General features: G+C 44.9%; 1 protein-coding gene across 2 annotated transcripts in view; it reads right to left on the bottom strand.

Annotated features, from left to right (window-relative positions):
* Nucleotides 1-22,802, bottom strand: part of LRSAM1 (leucine rich repeat and sterile alpha motif containing 1) — a 1,377,704-nt gene that overhangs the window by 743,787 nt on the left and 611,115 nt on the right. For both annotated transcript variants that reach the window (XM_030206572.1, XM_030206573.1), the window contains exon 10: nt 3,653-3,783. In XM_030206572.1, coding sequence (XP_030062432.1) covers nt 3,653-3,783 — 131 coding nt within the window. The remainder of the gene's footprint in view (nt 1-3,652; nt 3,784-22,802) is intronic.

Genomic DNA, 22,802 nt, shown 5'->3' on the forward strand with positions numbered 1-22,802 from the left:
ATCTCAGGAGCTTCGGGAACCGCAACCGCTACTGACGCCATCTTGATTCGAACTCCAGAATGATTGCTATATTAGGAGATTTTAATCTCTACTTAGATGATTTCACCTCTTCTTTTACCCAAGACTTCTCCACACTTATTTGGATCTTAACATCTCAACACATTCAGGGTCCCATCCACCGAGGTCACACATTGGATCTGATACTATCGCCCGCTACTGTGATCCATTTTCTGAAAAAATTTCTAACTTTTCCTCTACCATGGGGACAGATCACTCTCTACTAGTAATTGACTACACTTTAGCCACTCCTGCTACTGCCCCCTCATTGTGCAATTGCACTTCTAGGAATTTTAGTGCTGTCACAAACGAAGCACTACTCATTTGATCTGGTCTGGATATTGACAGCTTTGACACCCTACCATTAGAAGATAGGCTGATTACTTGGACGACATCTCTTCACACTAATTAGTCTAGTGCCTATGAATCAGACTTCACCTTTCCATGCTTCTGGTCATAACGAACCCTGGTTTACACCTGATCTTCAATGTCTCAAGCAACAGCTCTGACAAGCTGAACACAGGTGGCGGCATAAACGTACTCCCACCACCCATACTACATATATGGCTGTTGCTAAATCATACAAGACGGCCCTCACTGCCTCTAAAACACACTCTTTATCCTGTACTCAAAACCCTTATATCTTCCCATGGTCCTCCACATCTTAGCTAGCCCCTCAAGCATTGACTGCTCACTTTGAGCAAAAGTTTCTGACTCTACACTATACCTTGTCTGTGGTCTCGTCCATCCTACCACTCAGTTACTCCACTGACCAGCCCTGCAGTTTCTTGGAAAACTTTATCCTCCCTATGCTCCACAGTCTCTCTCTAGCTATTTGTTCTGTGAAATCTACCACAGTTTCTCAAGACCCTCTTCCATCAGGCCTTGCAAAGAAATTCTTGACTGAATTAGCCCTATTCCTTCTCTTTGTTTACCTCTAGCCTCATTGAAGGTTATATACCAACTGCATGGAAGAAGTCCAAAAAGACCAGGGCTTTTTTTGAGGGGGTACTGAGTACCGGCACCTTTTCTATTGTCTGCTAAAATTGACCCATGGTCCCCAAGTTTTAATGAAAGATCTCAGGCTCTACACAACAATTCTGCCTTGTCATAGATTCTGTGACTGGTTGCAAGGGACCTGGCTATTGTGGGGTGGGTCCCTCAGTGATCACCCCGCCCTTGAAGGGTGGCCTGGCATTTGAGTACCGACACCTTTTTCGGTGGAAAAAAACGCACTGAAAAAGACACTACATAATCCTTCATTGACTGCTCCAGTTTCAGACCCATCCCTAATCTCACATTCACTGCAAAGCTTCAATAGTGCAATTACAGCTACAAGACTTTCTAGAACAAGTATATGCACTTCATCCTAATCAAACGGGATTCAGGCCCAAACACAGTACAGACAACCATGTTGGGCATTACCACCTATATCTACTCTCATCTTGACCAACCTAACTCTGTCCTCCTTCTTTCCACTGATCTCTCTGCTGCTTTCGATCTAGTGAATCATTCTCTTCTATTACTAAGACTACAACAACTGGGAATACAGGGCACTGTTCTCACTTGGTTTGATTCTTATCTATCTAACTGTGTTTACAATGTTCGAGTTGGTAAGTCTACTTCATCACCTTTCATGCTGGCTTTAGGGGTACCACAGGGAACTATTCTGGCACCTACATTATTTTAACACTATTGGTGCCCCCTTCTGACACTGTTTCACTGCCTAGACTGCACAGCATATGTCTATGCAGATGATATTCAGGTTTTATGCAATGTCGATCCCACTGACCCACTGCAGATCACCGATATAAACTGTAAATTATCTCATGTTACCTCTTGGCTATGAGATAATAAGCTTGTTCTCAATTCCATTAAGTTCAAGGCTCTTCAGTCAAATAAAAGCCTTGTTACACCTATCCTACTTTGTTCAGGCCCAGTTCCATTAGCAAATAGTATCAAGATCTTAGGGGTAATCACTGATGATTCCTTAACATTCTCCCCTCAAATCTCGGCAGTTATCAAACATTCCTTTACAAGCTAAGAATGATTTGATCATTGAGGCCGCTGCTATAACCCTCAGCACTTAACATTCTTGTCTACTCCTTGGAAATCAGTCAAATTGAATATTGCAATGCTCCCTATATAGGAACTAGATCAAGGAACTTAAACGCCTCCAAATAATAGAGAATATTGCTGTCAAGCTTCTCACTGGGCACAAGAAATATGACCACATTATACCCTTGCTCAAGGAGGCTCACTGGTTGCCGGTCGTACATCGTATTAAATATAAAACACTACTCTTAGTACATAAGATTATGATGTCCACTGAACCTCTGTTCTTTGCTCAATATCTAACTCCATATTGTCCATCTAGAACACTTAGATCATCCCAACAAAACCAACTTTTGGTGCCTTCTTTCAGAGACACTGCACTTACCATCATAAGACACTCCATTGTTTCAGGTCACGGTCCGGAGCTCTGGAACTTGCTGCTGCAACAACATAGGCTACAAACATCTTTGCAAAAATTTAAGACAGACCTGAAAACTTCCGTTTTACTGATGTTTACCACTGCTAGTTGGGTATGACCAGTGTGGGCCTGGACAATAAAGTTGATCCTACTTTTTTCTCCCCCCTTGCTTCTATTGAAAATTGTATTTTTCCCTTTCCCCACTTTAATCTTATTTTCTGTTTGTCATTCTCCCCTTCTATTTTAGATTGTACTTCGCTTGATTAGTGGGATAGAAAGTTCTCAGTAAACTTGAAACTTGTACAACCATGCTATATTTATCAAGTGTTTCTAACTAACTCATTAGTCTCACTCACACACACACACACACACACACACAAGGAGGAGTACTCAGGCTGCATATACTACAGCAGGACATGTTTATCCACTCCTACCCTAGCTGAGATAATATTTAACCATTTCTCTGACCTCATGTGCAACTTTCTTTAAATCAATCACCTTACTTTCTAACTCTTCCTACTTTCTTACCCTTCTATATGTCACATCTTTGCTTTACCCTTCGCTATCACCTATAATGCAGTGGCGTTCCGTGGTTGGCTGACACCCGGGGCGGATCGCCGCTGCACGCACACACCCCCTGAGTGCAGTGCAACACGGCGCCCCCCCCCCCACCTGTGTGGGCCCCCCGGTGCAGCGCCGCTCACTCCCCCCCCCCCCCCCCCCCCCGACAGTCCCAACCTGCCTACCAGCTGAGCTCCGTGCACCCGGCACCTCAAATCTGCAGCGCTGCTGACTGTAAAAGAAGAAAATTGTCTCGTCATTGGCCCTTCCCTCACACTGTGTCCCGCCCTCTGATGTAACTTCCTATTTCCTCAAGGGCGGGACACAGTGAGGGAAGGGCCGCCCTTGCTATGCCACTGCTATAATGTTCTATTACGTATTGTGTTGACATTGTAAATAGCATACCATGCCATAATTTGTATTGTTTTAGAATATTTTTACTGCTGTAATTGCTCATGTTTGATCTATTCTTACTGTACACCACCTTGAGTGAATTCCTTAAAAAAGGCGGTAAATAAATCCTAATAAATAAATAAATAAATAAATAAATAAATAAATAACCTGCCACTCCGTTTTTTCTTTGATAGATTCTGACCAGGTCCCATCTGTACTGTTTGCCATGGCTGCTCCCTCATTATGTTCCAAAACAGAGAGCAGATACTTGGAGGGAGGGTAATACTCAATTGCACATTCTGCAAACAAAAAAGGACAAGAACGTTTTATTTTGTGACACAACCCTTCATTCTTCCACATCAAGTATCCATATACATCTCTATTGCTGCCTGTGAACATTAGGACTTCTGGGGTTGTCATTGCCAATTAATTGATAAAGAAAATTCTTAAGTATAATACTTTGTGTTGCATTGTACACACATTCATAGTAAGCAGTATTATTTACCTTGTCTAACAGCAACAACTTTATTTCCAACCTATTAGTTTAAGAAATAATTTAAATAACCATCTGATTGGCTGTATGAACACATCACTAGGACATTGTAAAAAACATGGATATGAACACTTTTCAGTTTGGTTACCAAATAGCACTAAATAAGTAGAATTATCAGTACAGTGGGTGCCAGTGGGATATTATTTGATTTTGATGGGACTTCTTTACTGCAAAAGAGTAGTGCCCACTTGGCATGTATGTTTTTTTATTTGGATTTTGCTCACAACTTTTTCAGTAGTAGTTCATGGTGAGTTACCTTTGGTTACTCAAAGAGAAATAGTGTCGATCTGAAAACAATCGAAGAACTATCTAACTTTCGAAAATCCCTGAAGACGTATCTCTTCAACAAAGCCTACAAAGAGAACCCATAGCTTAACTTTGCAACCATACTAATCCTCACTAGTCTGAAACTCTTCTTTAATAACTATTTTCTTAGAACGCTTTCCCACTCTCAATTTCTTTACATCACCAATTGTATCTGACTCACTGGAACGGCAATGCCATAACAGACCTCTGTAAGCCACATTGAGCCTGTAAATAGGTGGGAAAATGTGGGATACAAATGCAATAAATAAATAAATAAATATCCCCACTTCCTGCAAACAAAAATTAAGAAACAGTCCCAGGTAAAACACTTTAATTTAGGAAAACTAACTATTGCCAACTGTACAGACATTCTTTTGGGGGTGCACTGTGAGAACAGTTCAAAATTGTGGGGAGTCAAAATGAAGTACATGATGGAAAGCTGATCTATTCACAGAAGGAAGACTGTTGAGCTAAAAAAAAATAGTCTCAACACGCTAGAACAAGGCAGAGTATGGAGGCAAAACCTATTCAGCAGGTAGGTATAAAAGGTACAAACTGATTATGCCTATCTACAACACATTCCTAGAATGTATGCCTCAAGTGCAGTACCTCCCATTCAAACATACGGATGTGTTTCACAGTCAGAGTTACAAAGTACAGAGCTGCACAGGAATGGGGATTGCAGGAATCTCACGGAACCTGTGGGATTCTGGCAGAGATGGAAGAAGTTGCCATGGGATTCCTGCAGCAGTATAATCAAAATCTTTGGTGACGCCAGAATAAGGCTTGGAATGCAGTGACAGATGCAATTGGAGCACCAGAATGAGGCTTCGAATGCATGGAGAGAAGCAGCTGGAGTGCCAGAATGAGGCTTTGAATGTACAGAGAGGCAGCTGGAACACCAGACTGAGGCTTGGAACACTCATTGGTTTAACAGTGAATACCATCCAAAACAAACCAAGGGAGGCTGTTGGGTTGGAAAGAAACAGAGGGCTGCAAGTAAATAATAGCGTCAACTCCTGCAGGTTTGGGTGGGGATGGAGGAGATTAATTGTGGGGATGGGTGGGGATGGAAAGGATTTTAGCAGGTACAGGTGTGTATGGGTTAGATTCCATTGGGGATGGATGAAATTTCTGTCCTCATGCAACTTTCTATTGCAAAGTTCTTTGAAAAGGAAAGCGATTCTTGGTTTCTCATACATACCTTCAACTGACCTTTATGTCTGAAAATATCATGGAAAGGAAGAGAAAGAGAAGATACTTACCTGTAGCAAGTATTCTCTGAGGACAGTAGGCTGATTGTTCTCACATGTGGGTCGACGACCACGTCAGCCCAGGAAACAGAGCAAATTTTTGAAGCAAAAATAAAAAGTTTTGCCCAGAGTCTTCTGGCGCGTGAATCACGCACACCGCGCATGCGGAGACAACTTCCCGACCATCGCGTCAGCGTGCCCCTTAGTTCAATCAAAAAGCATACAACAAACTAGTAACAACTCCAAAGGGGAGGTGGGCGGGTTTGTGAGAAGAATCAACCTGCTGTCCTTGGAGAATACCTACTACAAGTAACATAGTAACATAGTAGATGACGGCAGAAAAAGACCTGCATGGTCCATCTAGTCTGCCCAAGATAAACTCATATCTTGAATTTGTACCTGTCTTTTTCAGGGCACAGACCGTATAAGTCTGCCCAGCAGTATTTCCCGCCTTCCAACCACCAGTCCCATCTCCCATCACCGGCTCTGGTATAGACCGTATAAGTCTGCCCTCCTCTATCCTAGCCTCCCAACCACCAACCCCTCTTCCCCCCACCTGCTCTGCCACCGAATTTCAGCTAAGCTTCTGAGGATCCATTCCTGCTGCACAGGATTCCTTTATGCATATCCCACGCATGTTTGAATTCCGTTACCGTTTTCATCTCCACCACTTCCCGCGGGAGGGCATTCCAAGCATCCACCACCCTCTCCGTGAAAAAATACTTCCTGACATCTTTTTTGAGTCTGCCCCCCTTCAATCTCATTTCATGTCCTCTCGTTCTACCGCCTTCCCATCTCCAGAAAAGATTTTTTTGCGGATTAATACCTTTCAAGTATTTGAACGTCTGTATCATATCACCCCTGTTCCTCCTTTCCTCCAGGGTATACATGTTCAGGTCAGCAAGTCTTTGGTCATACGTCTTGGAACGCAAATCCCATACCATTCTCGTAGCTTTTCTTTGCAACGCTTCCATTTTTTTAACATCCTTCGCAAGGTACGGCCTCCAAAACTGAACACAATACTCCAGGTGGGGCATCACCAACGACTTGTACAGGGGCATCAACACTTCCTTTCTTCTGCTGATCACACCTCTCTCTATACAGCCTAGCAACCTTCTCGCTATGGCCACTGCCCTGTCACACTGTTTCGTCGCCTTCAGATCCTCGGATACTATCACCCCAAGATCCTTCTCCCCCTCAGTACCTATCAGACTCTCCCCGCCTAACACATACGTCTCTCGTGGGTTTCTACTACTACTATTTAGAAATGCTAAATAGTAGTAGTAGTAGTAGTAAATGCATCACTTTGCATTTCTTCGCATTGAATTTTAATTGCCAAACCTCAGACCATTCTTCTAGCTTCCTCAGATCCCTTTTCATGCTTTCCACGCCCTCCCGGGCGTCCACTCTGTTGCAAATCTTAGTATCATCCGCAAATAGGCAAACTTTACCTTCTAACCCTTCGGCAATGTCACTCACAAATATATTGAACAGAATCGGCCCCAGCACCGATCCCTGAGGCAATCTGCTACTCACCTTTCCCTCCTCCGAGCGAACTCCATTTACCACCACCCTCTGTCGTTTGTCCGTCAACCAGTTCCTAATCCAGTTCACCACCTCGGGACCTATCTTCAGCCCATCTAGTTTATTTAAGAGCCTCCGGTGAGGAACCGTGTCAAAAGCTTTGCTAAAATCTAAGTAGATTACGTCTATAGCACGTTGATGATTCAATTCTCCAGTTACCCAATCAAAGAATTCAATGAGATTCGTTTGGCACGATTTCCCTCTGGTAAAACCATGTTGTCTCGGATCTTGCAGCTTGTTGGCTTCTAGGAAATTCACTATCCTTTCCTTCAGCATGGCTTCCATTACTTTTCCAATAACCGAAGTGAGGCTTACCGGCCTGTAGTTTCCAGCTTCTTCCCTATCACCACTTTTGTGAAGAGGTACCACCTCCGCCGTTCTCCAGTCCCTCGGAACCTCTCCCGTCTCCAAGGATTTATTAAACAAATCTTTAAGAGGACCCGCCAGGACCTCTCTGAGCTCCCTCAATATTCTGGGGTGGATCCCGTCCGGTCCCATGGCTTTGTCCACCTTTAGTAGGTAGGTAAGTATCTTCACTTTCTCCGAGGACAAGCAGGCTACTTGTTCTCACATTAGGGTATCCCTAGCACCCAGGCTCACTCAAAACAATGAATATTGGGCTCGCAACGGCGAGGACATAACATAGATTGGCCTGAAACCATAAACAACTACCTGAGAGTGCAACCTGGAAAAGACCAAAATGGGTCTAGGGGGTGGAGTTGGATTCTAAACCCCAAACAGATTCTGCAGCACTGACAGGACTGGATGGTATTCATCCCAGGGTACTGATAGAACTAAAAAATGAGCTGGCAGAGCTACAGTTAGTGATTTGTAATTTATCCTTAAAATCGAACGTGGTACCGGAAGATTGGAGGGTGGCCAATGTAATGCCGATATTTAAAAAGGGTTCCAGAGGAGATCCGGGAAATTATAGACCGATGAGTCTGACGTCGGTGCCGGGCAAAATGGTAGAGACTATTATCAAGAACAAAATTACAGAGCACATTCAAAAGCATGGACTAATGGGATAAAGTCAACATGGATTTAGTGAAGGGAAGTCTTGCCTCACCAATCTGCTGCATTTCTTTGAAGGGGTAAACAAACATGTGGACAAAGGTGAGCCAGTTGATATTGTGTATCTAGATTTTCAGAAGGTGTTTGATAAAGTCCCTCATGAAAGACTACAGAGGAAATTAGAGGGACATGAAATCGGAGGTAGTTTCTTACTGTGGATTAAAAACTGGTTGAAAGATAGGAAACAGAGAGTAGGGTTAAAAGGTCAATGTTCACAATGGAGAAGGGTAGTTAGTGGGGTCCCTCGGAGATCTGTGCTCGGACCTCTGCTTTTTAACATATTCATAAATGACCTAGAGATGGGGGTAACTAGTGAGGTAATCAAATTTGCTGATGACACAAAGTTATTCAAAGTCGTCAAATCGCAGGAAGACTGTGAAAAATTACAAGAGGCCCTTCCGAGACTGGGCGTCTAAATGGCAGATGACGTTTAATGTGAACAAGTGCAAAGTGATGCAAGTGGGAAAGAGGAACCCAAACTATAGCTACATCATGCAGGGTTCAGCGTTAGGAGTCACAGACCAAGAAAGGAATCTAGGTGTCATAGCTGATGATACGCTGAAACCTTCTGCTCAATGTGCTGCTGCGGCTAGGAAAGCAAATAAAATGTTGGGTATTATTAGGAAAGGGATGGAAAACAAAAATAAGGATATTATTCAGCCATTGTATCACTCTATGGTGCGACTGCACCTCGAGTATTGTGTACAATTATGGTCGCCACACCTCAAAAAGGATATAGTGGAATTAGAAAAGGTGCAGAGAAGGGCAGCAAAGATGATACAGGGGATGGGACGACTTCCCTATGAGGAAAAGCTGAAGAGGCTGCGGCTCTTCACCTTGGAGAAAATGCAGCTGATGGAAGATATGAAAGAGGTCTATAAGATAATGAGTGGAATGGAAAGGGTCGATGTGGAGCGTCTGTTTACGTTTTCCAAAAATACTAGGACAAGGGGGCATGCGATGAAGCTGCAGTGTAGTAAATTTAGAACGAATCGGAGGACATTTTTCTTCACTCAACGCATAGTTAGACTCTGGAATTCACTGCCGGAAAAAGTGGTTAAGGCGGTTGACTTAGCAGAATTTTTAAAAGGGTTGGACGGCTTCCTGGAGGAAAAGCCATAGAATGTTATTGAATGGACATAGGAAAAATCCACTATTTCTGGGATGGGTGGGACAAATTGTTTGTTCTTTTGGCTGCTGTCGGAGACAGGGTGCTGGGCTCAATGGACCCGTGGTCTATCCCAGCATGGCGATGCTTATGTTCTTATGACTGCCCAAACCGACTGCCATGTCGGGTATCCTGCTGAAGGCAGTAGTGATAATGTGAATGTGTGGACTAATGACCACGTTGCAGCCTTGCAAATCTCTTCAATGGAGGCTGACTTTAAGTGAGCCACTGACGCGGCCATGGCTCTAACATTATGAGCCGTGACATGACCCTCTAGAGTCAGCCAAGCTTGGGTGTAAGTGGAGGAAATGCAATCTGCTAGCCAATTGAGATTGTTCTTTTTCCGATGGCGACTCCTCTCCTGTTGGGGTTGAAAAAAAAAACAACTGGGCGGACTGTCTGAAGGGCTTCTTCTGCTCCACGTAAAAGGTCAATGCTCTCTTGCAGTCCAAGGTATGCAAACTGCTTTCGCCAGGGCGGGTATGAGGACGGGGAAAAAATGTTGGAAAGACAATTGACTGGTTCAGATGGAACTCCGACACCCCTTTCGGCAGGAACTTAGGGTGCGTGCGGAGGACTAATCTGTTCAGATGAAACTTGATATAAGGTAAATGTAATACCAAGGCCTGAAGCTCACTGACCCTACGAGCTGAAGTAACAGCCACCAAGAAAATGACCTTCCAGGTCAAGTACTTCAGATGGCAGGAATTCAGTGGCTCAAAAGGAGCTTTCATCAGCTGAGTGAGAATGACGTTGAGATCCCATGACACTGGTGGAGGTTTGACAGGGGGCTTTGACAAAAGCAAACCTCTCATGAGGCGAACAACTAAAGGCTGTCCAGAGATAGGCTTACCCTCTACACAGCGATGAAAAGCACTAATCGCACTAAGGTGAACTCTTACGGAGTTGGTCTTGAGACCAGACTCTGACAAGTGTAGAAGGTATTCAAGCAGGGTCTGTGTAGGACAAGCAAGAGGATCTAGGGCCTTACTGTCACACCAGACGGCAAACCTCCTCCATTTGAAAAAGCAACACCTCTTCGTGGAATCTCTTCTGGAAGCAAGCAAGACTCTGGAGACACCCTCTGAAAGACCGGAGGCAAATTATAAGCTCTCAACATCCAGGCCGTGAGAGCCAGAGACTGGAGGTTTGGATGTAGAAGCGACCCCTCATTCTGAGTGTTGGAAAACACTCCAATCTCCACAGTTCTTCGGAGGACAACTCCAGAAGAAGAGGGAACCAAATCTGATGCGGCCAGAAGGGAGCAATCAGGATCATGGTTCCACAGTCTTGCTTGAGTTTCAGCAAAGTGTTCCCTACTAGAGGTATGGGAGGATACGAATACAGAAGGCCTGTCCTCCAATGTAGGAGAAAGGCATCTGACGCTAGTCTGTCGTGGTCCTGAAGCCTGGAACAGAACTGAGGGACCTTGTGATTGATCTGAGTGGCAAAAAGATCCCCCGAGGGGGTGCCCCACGTTCGGAAGATCTTGTGGACTACGCCCATGTTCAATGACCACTCATAAGGTTGCATTATCCTGCCCAGCCTGTCGGCCAGACTGTTGTTTACGCCTGCCAGATAAGTGGCTTGGAGAAACATGCCGTGACGGCGAGCCCAAAGTCACATCTGGACGGCTTCCTGACACAGAAGGCAAGATCCGGTGCACTCCTGCTTGTTGGTAGTTTTACATGCCAAACAGGATTATTATATCCAACTGACCAACTCTCTTGGCTCTAATCCTCGACTTCTCTTCACCACATTGAACTCTCTCCTCACGGTGCCCTCTCCCCCAACTCCCCCTTCATTATCTCCTCAGACCCTTGCTGAATTCTTTCACAACAAGGTTCAAAAGATAAACCTTGCTTTCTCTACCTCACCACCTCTCCCTCCACTAGTTCGTACCCCTCTCTCTCCTTCCCCTCATTCCCTTTCCTCCTTTCCTGAAGTTACTATTGAGGAAACTACACTTCTCCTTTCTTCCTCAAAATGTACCACCTGTTCCTCTGATCCCATTCCCACCCACCTTCTGAATGCCATCTCTCCTGCTCTTATTCCTTTTATCTGTCACATTCTCAACCTCTCACTTTCCACTGCGACTGTCCCTGCTGCCTTTAAACATGCTGTGGTCACACCTCTCCTTAAGAAGCCTTCACTCGACCCTACTTGTCCCTCTAATTACCGACCCATCTCCCTCCTTCCTTTTCTCTCCAAATTACTTGAGCGTGCTGTTCACCGCCACTGCCTTGATTTTCTCTCCTCACATGCTATTCTTGACCCACTACAATCTGGTTTTCGCCCTCTCCACTCAACCAAAACTGCGCTTACTAAAGTCTACAATGACCTATTACTGGCTAAATCCAGAGGTCAATATTCCATCCTCATTCTTCTTGATCTTTCCGCTGCTTTTGACACTGTCGATCACAGTATACTTCTCGATACCATGTCCTCACTTGGATTCCAGGGCTCTGTCCTTTCCTGGTTCTCTTTCTACCTCTCCCTCCACACCTTTAGTGTTCACTCTGGTGGATCCTCTTCTACTTCTATCCCTCTGCCTGTCGGCGTACCTCAGGGTTCTGTTCTTGGTCCCCTTCCTCTTTTCTATCTACACTTCTTCCCTTGGTTCATTAATCTCATCCCATGGCTTTTCCTACCATCTCTATGCTGATGACTCCCAAATCTACCTTTCTACCCCTGATATCTCACCTTGCATCCAAACCAAAGTTTCAGCGTGTTTGTCTGACATTGCTGTCTGGATGTCTCAACGCCACCTGAAATTAAATATGACCAAAACCGAGCTTCTCATTTCCCCCCCCCCCCAAACCCACCTCCCCACTCCCCCCGTTTTCTATTTCTGTTGATGGCTCTCTCATTCTCCCTGTCTCCTCAGCTCGAAACCTTGGGGTCATCTTTGACTCTTCTCTCTCCTTCTCTGCTCATATCCAGCAGACCGCCAAGACCTGTCGTTTCTTTCTTTACAACATCCGTAAAATCCGCCCCTTTCTTTCCGAGCACTCTACCAAAACCCTCATCCATACCCTTGTCACCTCTCGTTTAGACTACTGCAATCTGCTTCTTACTGGCCTCCCACTTAGTCACCTCTCCCCTCTCCAGTCGGTTCAAAACTCTGCTGCCCGTCTTGTCTTCCGCCAGGGTCGCTTTACTCATACTACCCCTCTCCTCAAGACCCTTCACTGGCTCCCTATCCGTTTCCGCATCCTGTTCAAACTTCTTCTACTAACCTATAAATGTACTCACTCTGCTACTCCCCAGTACCTTTCCACACTTGTCCTTCCCTACACCCCTTCCCGTGCACTCCGCTCCATGGATAAATCCTTCTTATCTGTTCCCTTCTCCACTACTGCCAACTCCAGACTTCGCGCCTTCTGTCTCGCTGCACCCTACGCCTGGAATAAACTTCCTGAGCCCCTACGTCTTGCCCCATCCTTGGCCACCTTGAAATCTAGACTGAAAGCCCACCTCTTTAACATTGCTTTTGACTCGTAACCACTTGTAACCACTCGCCTCCACCTACCCTCCTCTCTTCCTTCCCGTTCACATTAATTGATTTGATTTGCTTACTTTATTTATTTTTTGTCTATTAGATTGTAAGCTCTTTGAGCAGGGACTGTCTTTCTTCTATGTTTGTGCAGCGCTGCGTACGCCTTGTAGCGCTATAGAAATGCTAAATAGTAGTAGTAGTAGTAGGTATAAAACATGGCAACCTGATTGTCTGTCTGAATTAAGATTACTCGGTTGGATAGCCGATCTCTGAAAGCCTTTAGAGCGTTCCAGATCGCTCTTAATTCCAGGAAGTTGGTCTGCAGACCTTTTTTCCTGAAAGGACCAGGCTCCCTGAGTGTGGAGAACATCTACATGAGCTCCCCACCCCAGGAGAGATACATCTGTCGTCAGCACATTTTGAGGCTGAGGAGCTTGGAATGGTCGCCTCATGGTCAAACTGGATCGAATCATCCACCACTGAAGAGAATTCCGAAAGTCAGTGGACAGTTGGATTACATCCTCTAGATCCCCCACAGCTTGAAACCACTGGGAAGCTAGGGTCCATTGAGCTGATCTCATATGTAGACGTGCCATGGGCATTACATGAACTGTGGAGGCCATGTGCCACAGAAGTCTCAACATCTGCCGAACCATGACCTGCTGAGACGCTTGAACCATGGACACCAAGGACAGAAGGTTGTCCGCCCTTGCCTCGGGGAGATAAGCTCGAGCTGTCTGAGTGTTCAGCAGAGGTCCAATGAATTCCAATTTTTGCACTGGGGTGAGATGGGACTTGGGATAATTTATAATGAACCCCAGTAGCTCCAGCACCTAAATAGTCATTCACATGGACTCCAGAGCTCCCTCCTTCGAGGTGCTCTTCACCAGCCAATCGTTGAAATAAGGAAACACATGCACTCCCAGTCTGCGTAGCGATGCTGCGACTACAGCTAGGCATTTTGTAAACACTCTGGGTGCAGACACCAGGCCAAATTTCAGTACATGGTACTGAAAATGCTGTGTTCCCAGCTGAAATCGAAGATACTTCCTATGAGCTGGAAGTATTGAGCTGTGTGTGTAAGCATCCTTCAAGTCCAGAGAGCACAACCAATCGTTTTCCTGAATCATGGGAAGAAGGGTGCCTAGGGAAACTATCCTAAACTTTTCTAGGATAAGAAATTTGTTCAGGGCCCTTAGGTCTAGGATGGAACGCATCCCCCATTTCCTTTTCCACAAGGAAGTACCTGGAATAGAATCCCAGCCCTTCTTCCCCTGGTGGAACGGGTTCGACCGCTTGGGCCTGTAGAAGGGCGGAGAGTTCCTCTGCAAGTACCTGCTTGTGCTGGGAGCTGTAGGACTGAGCGCCCAAAGGGCAATTTGGAGGCTTGGATTCCAGATTGAGGGTGTATCCTAACCAGACTATTTGAAGAACCCACCGGTTGGAGGTTATAAGAGGCCACCTTTGGTGAAAAAACATTAACCTATCCCCAACCGGCAAGTCATCCGGTACGGACACGTTTACTGAGGCTATGCTGAACTGGAGACAGTTAAAATCCTGTCCCTTGCTTTTGCTGGGGAGCCGCAGTGGCCTTAGGCGCACGCTGTTGACGAGAACGAGCACACTGGGGCTGAGCCTGGGCAGGCTGCCGAGAAGCAGAAGTGTACCTACGCCTAGCATAGGAATAGGGAGCACTCCTCTTCCCTCCAAAAAACCTCCTAGATGAGGAGGTAGTAGCAGAAGAGAATCCATTGCATCATTGTGCTTCTTGAGCTGGTCAACCAGATCTTCTACTTTCTCACCAAAAAGGTTATCCTCCCGGCAAGGAACATCTGCCATTCGCTGCTGGACCGAATGATCCAGGTCAGAGACATGCAGCCATGAGAGTCTGTGCATCACTATACCTTGGGCAGCGATCCTGGATGCTATATCAAAAGTGTCGAATGTACTCCTGGCCAGGAACTTTCGACACGCCTTCTGCTGCCTGACCACCTGGCGAAAAGGCTCGGCCTGCTCCAGAGGGAGTGCATCAACCAAGCTGGACAGTTGTCTCACTGAGTTCCGCAAGTGGATGCTCGTGAAGAGCTGGTAAGATTGAATTTTGGTGGCGAGCATAGCAGCCTCATACGTTTTCCTCCCAAAAGAATCAAGAGTCCTAGCTTCTCTGCCTAGGGGCGCCGAGGCATAGTCCCTAGTACTCTTGGCTCTCTTGAGGGCAGAGTCCACCACCATGGAATTGTGGGGTAACTGAGACCACATCAATCCAGGTTCACCGTGGATCCGATACTGGGATTCAGTTTTCTTCAGGATCATGGGGCCAGACAGAGGGAATGACCGGTTCCGCATAAGGACTTCCTTCAGTACTTTATGTAGAGGAGCCATGGTAGAAACAGGGACTTCAATCCCCAACAGCCCCCAGAGGAGGTCAGGAGAAGGGCAAGAGAAGGGAGTTGGAAAAACCTATCCCAGAGAGCCAGGATGAGGGAAGGAGTTCTGAACCTGCCCAATCAAGCAAAGGGAGAGCAGCTGACCAATGGGTGTGGGGAGGAACCTATGGACTGGCAAGAAGAAAAGGGGGAAGAACTAGAGCAAGAGGGGCCAATGGAGATTGCTGCTCTGACTAAACTGGAAGGAAAGGAGGTAAAACAGGAGAGGGCTGCTCGGGAGGAGAGCCTGGTAGAAGAAGGGAGCTGAAAGAACAGGTTTACCATGGAAGGGTCATGTGGGTGGTGGTCAGGGTATAATGCTGGCCTGGTTGGGGAGGGACCCTTGCCACTCTCCCTAGATTAATTTCTTTTGAAAGGGAGAGAGGAGGAGTGGTGGTTTTTAGCATAACTGCTATACAAGAACTGCTGGGAGTTTGAACCCTTTCTGAACTGCTGTGTTTGGGGAATTGTTTTGCATAACTGCTAACATGAACTGCTGGGGAGTTTGAACCCTTTTTGATCCACTGTGTTTGGAGAATTACTTTGCATAACTGCTGTACATGAACAGCTGGGAGTTTGAACCCTTTCTGAACTGCTGTGTTTGGGGAATTGTTTTGCCTAACTGCTGTACATGAACTGCCGGGAAGGGTTTGAACCCTTTCTGGAGCTACTGTGTTTGGAGAATTACTTTGCGTACCTGCTATACATGAACTGCTGGGAGCTTGAGCCCTTTTTGAGCTACTTTGTTTGCTTTGCATAACTGCTTTATATGAACTGAGATTTTGGAAACTTTGGTTTTTTTTTTGTTTTGTTTTGAATACTATGCTGTTGAACTGCTATGCTCCTTGAGAAATGCTATGGCGGTAACTACCTTTGGAGGAGCAGTTGACACAAAGGGATTACAATAAAGTACAATGATCTGACCTTGTGGATTGCCGTATGCTCTTTAGCAGTGGATTACAGCACACAGCTCAGCTAAAGGGCCTAGGGACTCAAGAGTCTCCCGGTGCAGGAGACTTTCCAAGTCTCCTGGTTGGAGACCTTACACCAGCTTCAATCTTGACTTCACACTCCAGTCCTGTGGTCAGTGCTCCAGTCCTTGGTTTTACCACCATAGTTACCTGTGGAAGCCCAGATCTCCTGTGGGGACCACAGGAGCCTTGAGGGGGAGGTACTGTCACAGGTGTAGCCGTGACCTTATGTTCAGACCTACTGTTTCTCTGTATCTAGCTCTGTGACCTCTCCAGTCTGTCTGCCTTTTTGCCTATTGTTGTTCTTCCTGTTAGCCAAGCCTCGCTTTGGTGTCCCTGCTTCTGCTTCATTTCCTACTTGTGACATATCAGCCTACTCCTTTGCAAGGACCTAGGGAATTTTCCTACTTGCCTTTGCAAAAGGTCTCTTAATATTGTGTTGCCTGTTTAGATCATTTCCCTGCTTGGCTTTGTTCCTGAGAATCTTGCTCCTGAAAGTCTGTTCTGCGTTTCTTTGAGTCTTGTGTTTCAATGCTTTGCTTTGTTTCTGTGTGCTTGCTTTTGTACCTTGATCCTGAAAGCCTGGCTCTAAAGCCACACTCTGCCCTTGGTGTCTGTATCTGTTTGACTCTACCCTTGTCTCCTGCTTTTGACTCTTGCTATAGTTAAGCTCTGTGTTTAGCCAAGCCTGTTTTCCCTGTTCTGTTTCCTGTGTGTGTAGTTCTTCTCTGTTAATTCTGAGAGTCTATAGAAACCAGCATCGTCCCTGATTACTTCACTGCTATGCACCTGTGTCTGCTGCCTCTCAATCTGCCAGGCCTTTCCCTTTCCAGCTGTGGGTGCTGGTAAGCACATTGCTTGTTTGTTTGTTTGTTTGTTTGTTTGTCTTCCTTTAGTCTGCTTAATCCTTTGCCTGCTATGTTTGCTTCCTGGCTCTTGAGCTCTGTTTCTGTCAAGTTCTGTACCTGTTGTGTGTTTGAGCCAGGTTCTACTCCTGCTCTATGTTTGAGCTAGTTCTGTCCCAGTTCCCTGCTAAGCCAAGTCCCTTTCAGTATCCCGTTCCAGTCAAGCCAAGTCCCATTTCAGAATACTGTTCCAGACAAGCCAAGCCCCGTTCCAGAATCCTGTTCCAGCCAAGCCCCGTTCCAGAATCCTGTACCAGTCAAGCCAAGCCCCGTTCCAGAATCCTGTTCCAGCCAAGCCAAGTACCATTCCAGAATCCTGTTCCAGTCAAGCCAAGTCTGTTCCAGAATCTTGTTGCAGTCAAGCCAAGTTTGTTCCAGAATCCTGTTCCAGCCAAGCCAAGTACCATTCCAGAATCCTGTTCCAATCAAGCCAAGCCCCATTCCAGAATCCTGTTCCAGTCAAGCCAAGCCAAGTCTGTTCCAGAATACTGTTGCAGTTAAGTCTGTTCCAGAATCCAGAATCCAGTTTCAGTCAAGCCAAATCTGTTCCAGAATCCTGTTCCAGCCAAGCCCGTTCCAGAATCCTGTTCCAGTCAAGCCAAGCAAAGGCTTTCCAAAATCCTGTTCCAGTCAAGCCAAGCAAAGCCCGTTCCAGAATCCTGTTTCCAGCCAAGCCTGTTCCAAAATCCTGTTCCAGTCAAGTCAAGCCAAGCTTGTTCGAGAATCCTGAATGCTGTTCCAGCCAAGCCTGTTCGAGAATCCTGAATCCTGTTTGAGAATCTTGAATGCTGTTCCAGCCAAGCCTGTTCGAGAATCCTGAATCCTTTCTCTGCCTTATTGTCTTGCTTCTGTTATTCTTGTTGCCTACCTCCTACCCTGTCTAGTTGTGCTTTGGCTTGTCTCTTTCAGTCTAGTCCTGTCCGGATCCAGTCCTTGCCTTGTCTTCCCCTTTTCTGGACCCAGTTTTAATCTACTTCCGTGTTTTGCCTTGTCCTGCATTTCTGGGTCCCAGTCCCAGTTTTAATTCAGTTCCAAGTCTTGCCTTGTCCTGTCTGGGTTCCAGTTCTGGCCCTTTGCCTTCTTTTCCTTGCCTCATCTGGATCTGGTTCTTGTGCTGTCCATTATGTTTACTTACCTCTGTCCTGCCTTGTTGAATCTGTTAGTTTATCCTAGTCCAGTCTCTTCCGATTCCTGCCTGTGCCAGCCCCGGTGATTTGTCTGCCAAAGCTCCGGCTTTGGTCCAAGGGCTCACCATTCCTGACAGTTGTGACAGATAATTACTAACTCGCTCCAGTCTATTAAGTACAAAATATCTTTATTGAACACATATGCTTCAAAATAATGCACATGTATTTAAAATCAACTATAGTAAAAATACTCACTCGTACCTTTCATACACATTCGTTCATTCATAGTACCTGTCTAGTGGATCATACATGTATATACTACTCATGTTGTTCTTTCTTATACTACTTGTGCTTTTACATTTGATAATATTCTCAATTAAATGGTGCTTCCCTAGATATCGTAGCACCACTCATTACATAAATGCTTGTCACTTCGCAAAACACAAGTGATCTCAACAATCTTGGAAGAAACAGTCTCTGACGCTGACATCTGTGATTAATTTCTGGATGTTGTTGTAAGTTTCTAGCACTGTTCTCAAAATAAATCCAACAACTTTCAGTCGCCTTCAGGTACTTGATGAACAGAATGAATCTATCGCTCCCACATCTGCTGTGAACTTGGTTCTGATGCAAACATCGGTTCCTCTATGCAGGACCGCATTTCGCTCACTTCATCAGGAGGAACCACCCCATCACCTACAATAACACAATCCTATTATCACCCCTTTCCAAATTCAAGTTCTAAATATATATTGAATACTCTCTACATCAAAACGCTTCATATATTTAACTTCACTTACTTCATTCATTTCTGTTCGGCTGCATGCCTAGATGAGACTTTCTCAGCACGGAAGCCAACTGCCGTGTCTCCGAATCTACTAAGGAGGAGCTAACGCCATATTTAAATCTTCCCATAATGCATAGCCCCACCTATTAAACTTAAAGAAACAAACCCTCATACCCATTCTACTTCCTGATTAAGGCCCATAGGCTCCACTGTTCTCCATGTATAAATGTATCGTTGTTCTATAGCTAACAAACGAGTGCTGATATCACCCCCCTTAGATCTATCCAGGGGGATTTGTACCAGTACCACGCACCTTAGTTGTTCAATAGTATGATTATGTTCATACCAATGGGCCACAAGAGGATTCATTATCTTTTTCAATCGTAAATTACTGACATGTTCTGCTAATCTGTTTTTTAAAGGGCGTTTGGTATGACCTATATAATAAAGTCCACATGGGCATATGATACAATATACCACCTGGGAGCTAATGCAATTGGTATTATAATGCAATATAAATTCCTTATTACAATGAGGGATCAAGATTTTCCCTGTGTCTAAGGAGTAGCGGCAGTACACGCACCTCCCACAAGGGGAGTGCCTGCCCTGCTCCACTACTCTTCTTGGTCTCTTCAACAATTCACCTACATTGGCTTGACGCCTATAAGCTACCTTAGGACGTTCCCTGAATTCTAGGTGTATGGAAAGCACATGCCAATGTTTATGTATAATATCACAAATAGTAGACGCTTTTTGAGAATATGGAATAACACATGCCAGCGCTTTAGAAGGAGGTTTGGACTTTGGTAACAATAGCCACGGACGGTGGGTATAAAGGGCCCTTTTATACGCATTCTTGAGGATCCCCATGGGGTAACCACGGGCTCTAAACCTTTCAATCATGCCTTTAGCTTGTTTCTTAAATTCCAGGGTAGAGGAACATAGCCGTCTTAAACGTAATAATTGCCCAACCGGTATCCCTCTTTTTAAACCATGATGATGAAAACTCTGATAATGTAACAAAGCATTATGGTCTGTGGGCTTGCGAAAGATAGTAGTAGTAAACCCTCCCTCAATGGTCCTACTAATCTTAATATCAAGAAACTCTACTTCATCCTGAGCTATCCGAGAAGTAAATTTAATATTAGGATCCACGGCATTCAAATGCTCGAGAAAGGCCCTCAGTTCTACTATAGGACCCTGCCAAAGCATAATCACATCATCTATATAACGTTTCCAGGATGCGATGTACCTGGACCATCGAGACTCATACACATGCCTTTTCTCGAATTGAGTCATGTAGAGGCATGCTAATGAGGGCGCAACACTTGCCCCCATAGCTACCCCCTTAATTTGCTTATAGAATCGTTCCTCAAATTCGAAATAATTATGGCATACCACCCATGTTAATAGTTGTTTCAACACCTTTATTTTAGATTGTGGCATATGCAGAGTTTCAAATTGCTCACATGCTATCTGTATGGCCCTGTCCTGGGGAATATTTGTATATAGGGCAACTACGTCCAAACCCACCATATAAAGATTCTTTTCCTTCAATTGAGGTTCCAACTGTTCAAGCATTTGTATATAATGCATAGAATCCCTCACATACGATTCTGCATTTTTAACCACGGGATTTAACAGCATGTCAATATATTTAGATAAGGGTTCCAACACGGAATCCCTAGTGGATACTATTGGGCGGCCCGGTGGATCCGTGGTAGACTTGTGGATTTTCGGGATAAAATAAATATATGGTATTTTGGGGCAAGGGTGACACAAAAACTTTTTTTCCCCCCTTGTAAGAATACCCTCCGTGACTGCTTCATTCACGTATGTCTCTATCTCAGACTGTAATTGTTTCGTAGGATCTACATCCATTAATGTATAATATTGGATTTGACCCAACTGTCCCATCGCTTCTTGTTTATATTTACCCCTATCCATAATCACCACGGAACCTCCCTTGTCCGCCCTCTGAACCACTATATTATCATTATTAGCTAACTCCTGAATCCCTCGGCGTTGTAATCCCGAAATATTACTCCATTCCTTCCCCCCATTTGCTTCCAACCTGGCTATATCATATAATACCAATTTCTGAAAGGCTTGAATCATCGGATCCACTGATCCAGGGGGCACCCATCTAGATGTGTACCCTGTACGTGGGAGTCTAAGGTCTTGTTGACCATCCCCCGTATTGCCAAAGTGTAACCGTAGTCTCAATTCTCTAAAAAATCGATATAAACCTCGTCTGGTCTCAAACGCGTCGTACCTATTGGAGGGTACAAAGGATAATCCCTTAGTCAAAACCTCCTTCTGCGCTAAAGACAACGTGTTATTCGAAATATTAATGATATTATTTATTTCTTGGGCACCTTCCTGGTTTTGGGTCCCTTGGTCCCTCCCTTTAACTCGCCCGATATATTGGTCCCTTGCTCTCCTATTCTTAAAAAAGAGTCCGGTAACTCCTCAGATTGATCATGCATTTTATGGATATTTATACCTTCAATTTTACTACGTGTATGAGCTTTTTCATCATCGCCCGATGACTCACTAGAAGACAGTTTAAATTGTACTTTTCTGCCTCCAAATTTACCCTTACGAGTGCGGCGTTTTTTGTCCATCCAACTGTAAACATAACCTTTGGTGTAATCATATTCATCCCTTCGGAATTTCGCTATTTTGATCGCTCTTTGATCATTTGTGTACTCCTCTATTTTTAAGTTATGTTCTTTTAGATTTTTCTCAAATGTTCCTTTATCCTGAACACCTCTTATACCGTTCTGTTTTTGAAACAACTCATCTCTATGTCCCTGTATCTCATCCTGTAACGCATCAATTGTAAGTAGCATGAGATCAAGGGAGCACTGAGTAATGACGGTGTTCCACCTAGCGACATACTGATCATTGCCAAGGAATCTAGGCTCTTTAGTGATTCGTAGGCCACGAGGGACCCGTTTCGTATGGCAATATTCAATCAGAGCCGCCGAGTGGAGCTCCGCCCTTATCAATGTCTTATGGACCCTTAGGACTTCATCCCAATTGCTTTCTTGCTCTTGTATACCCCCAGAAAACAGGCGTACTCCCCCTAATAGTTCGGCGACACGGTCTTCTGTTAGCCCCGCCTTTGAATCCCATCCGGCTGCAGCCATTTCCCTAAGTATATGTAGTAACATTGTTGAAGAGACCAAGAAGAGGAGCAGGGCAGGCACTCCCCTTGTGGGAGGTGCGTGTACTGCCGCTACTCCTTAGACACAGGGAAAATCTTGATCCCTCATTGTAATAAGGAATTTATATTGCATTATAATACCAATTGCATTAGCTCCCAGGTGGTATATTGTATCATATGCCCATGTGGACTTTATTATATAGGTCATACCAAACGCCCTTTAAAAAACAGATTAGCAGAACATGTCAGTAATTTACGATTGAAAAAGATAATGAATCCTCTTGTGGCCCATTGGTATGAACATAATCATACTATTGAACAACTAAGGTGCGTGGTACTGGTACAAATCCCCCTGGATAGATCTAAGGGGGGTGATATCAGCACTCGTTTGTTAGCTATAGAACAACGATACATTTATACATGGAGAACAGTGGAGCCTATGGGCCTTAATCAGGAAGTAGAATGGGTATGAGGGTTTGTTTCTTTAAGTTTA

Source organism: Microcaecilia unicolor, chromosome 6 (assembly GCF_901765095.1).
Source record: "Microcaecilia unicolor chromosome 6, aMicUni1.1, whole genome shotgun sequence".
NCBI lineage: Eukaryota > Metazoa > Chordata > Amphibia > Gymnophiona > Siphonopidae > Microcaecilia > Microcaecilia unicolor.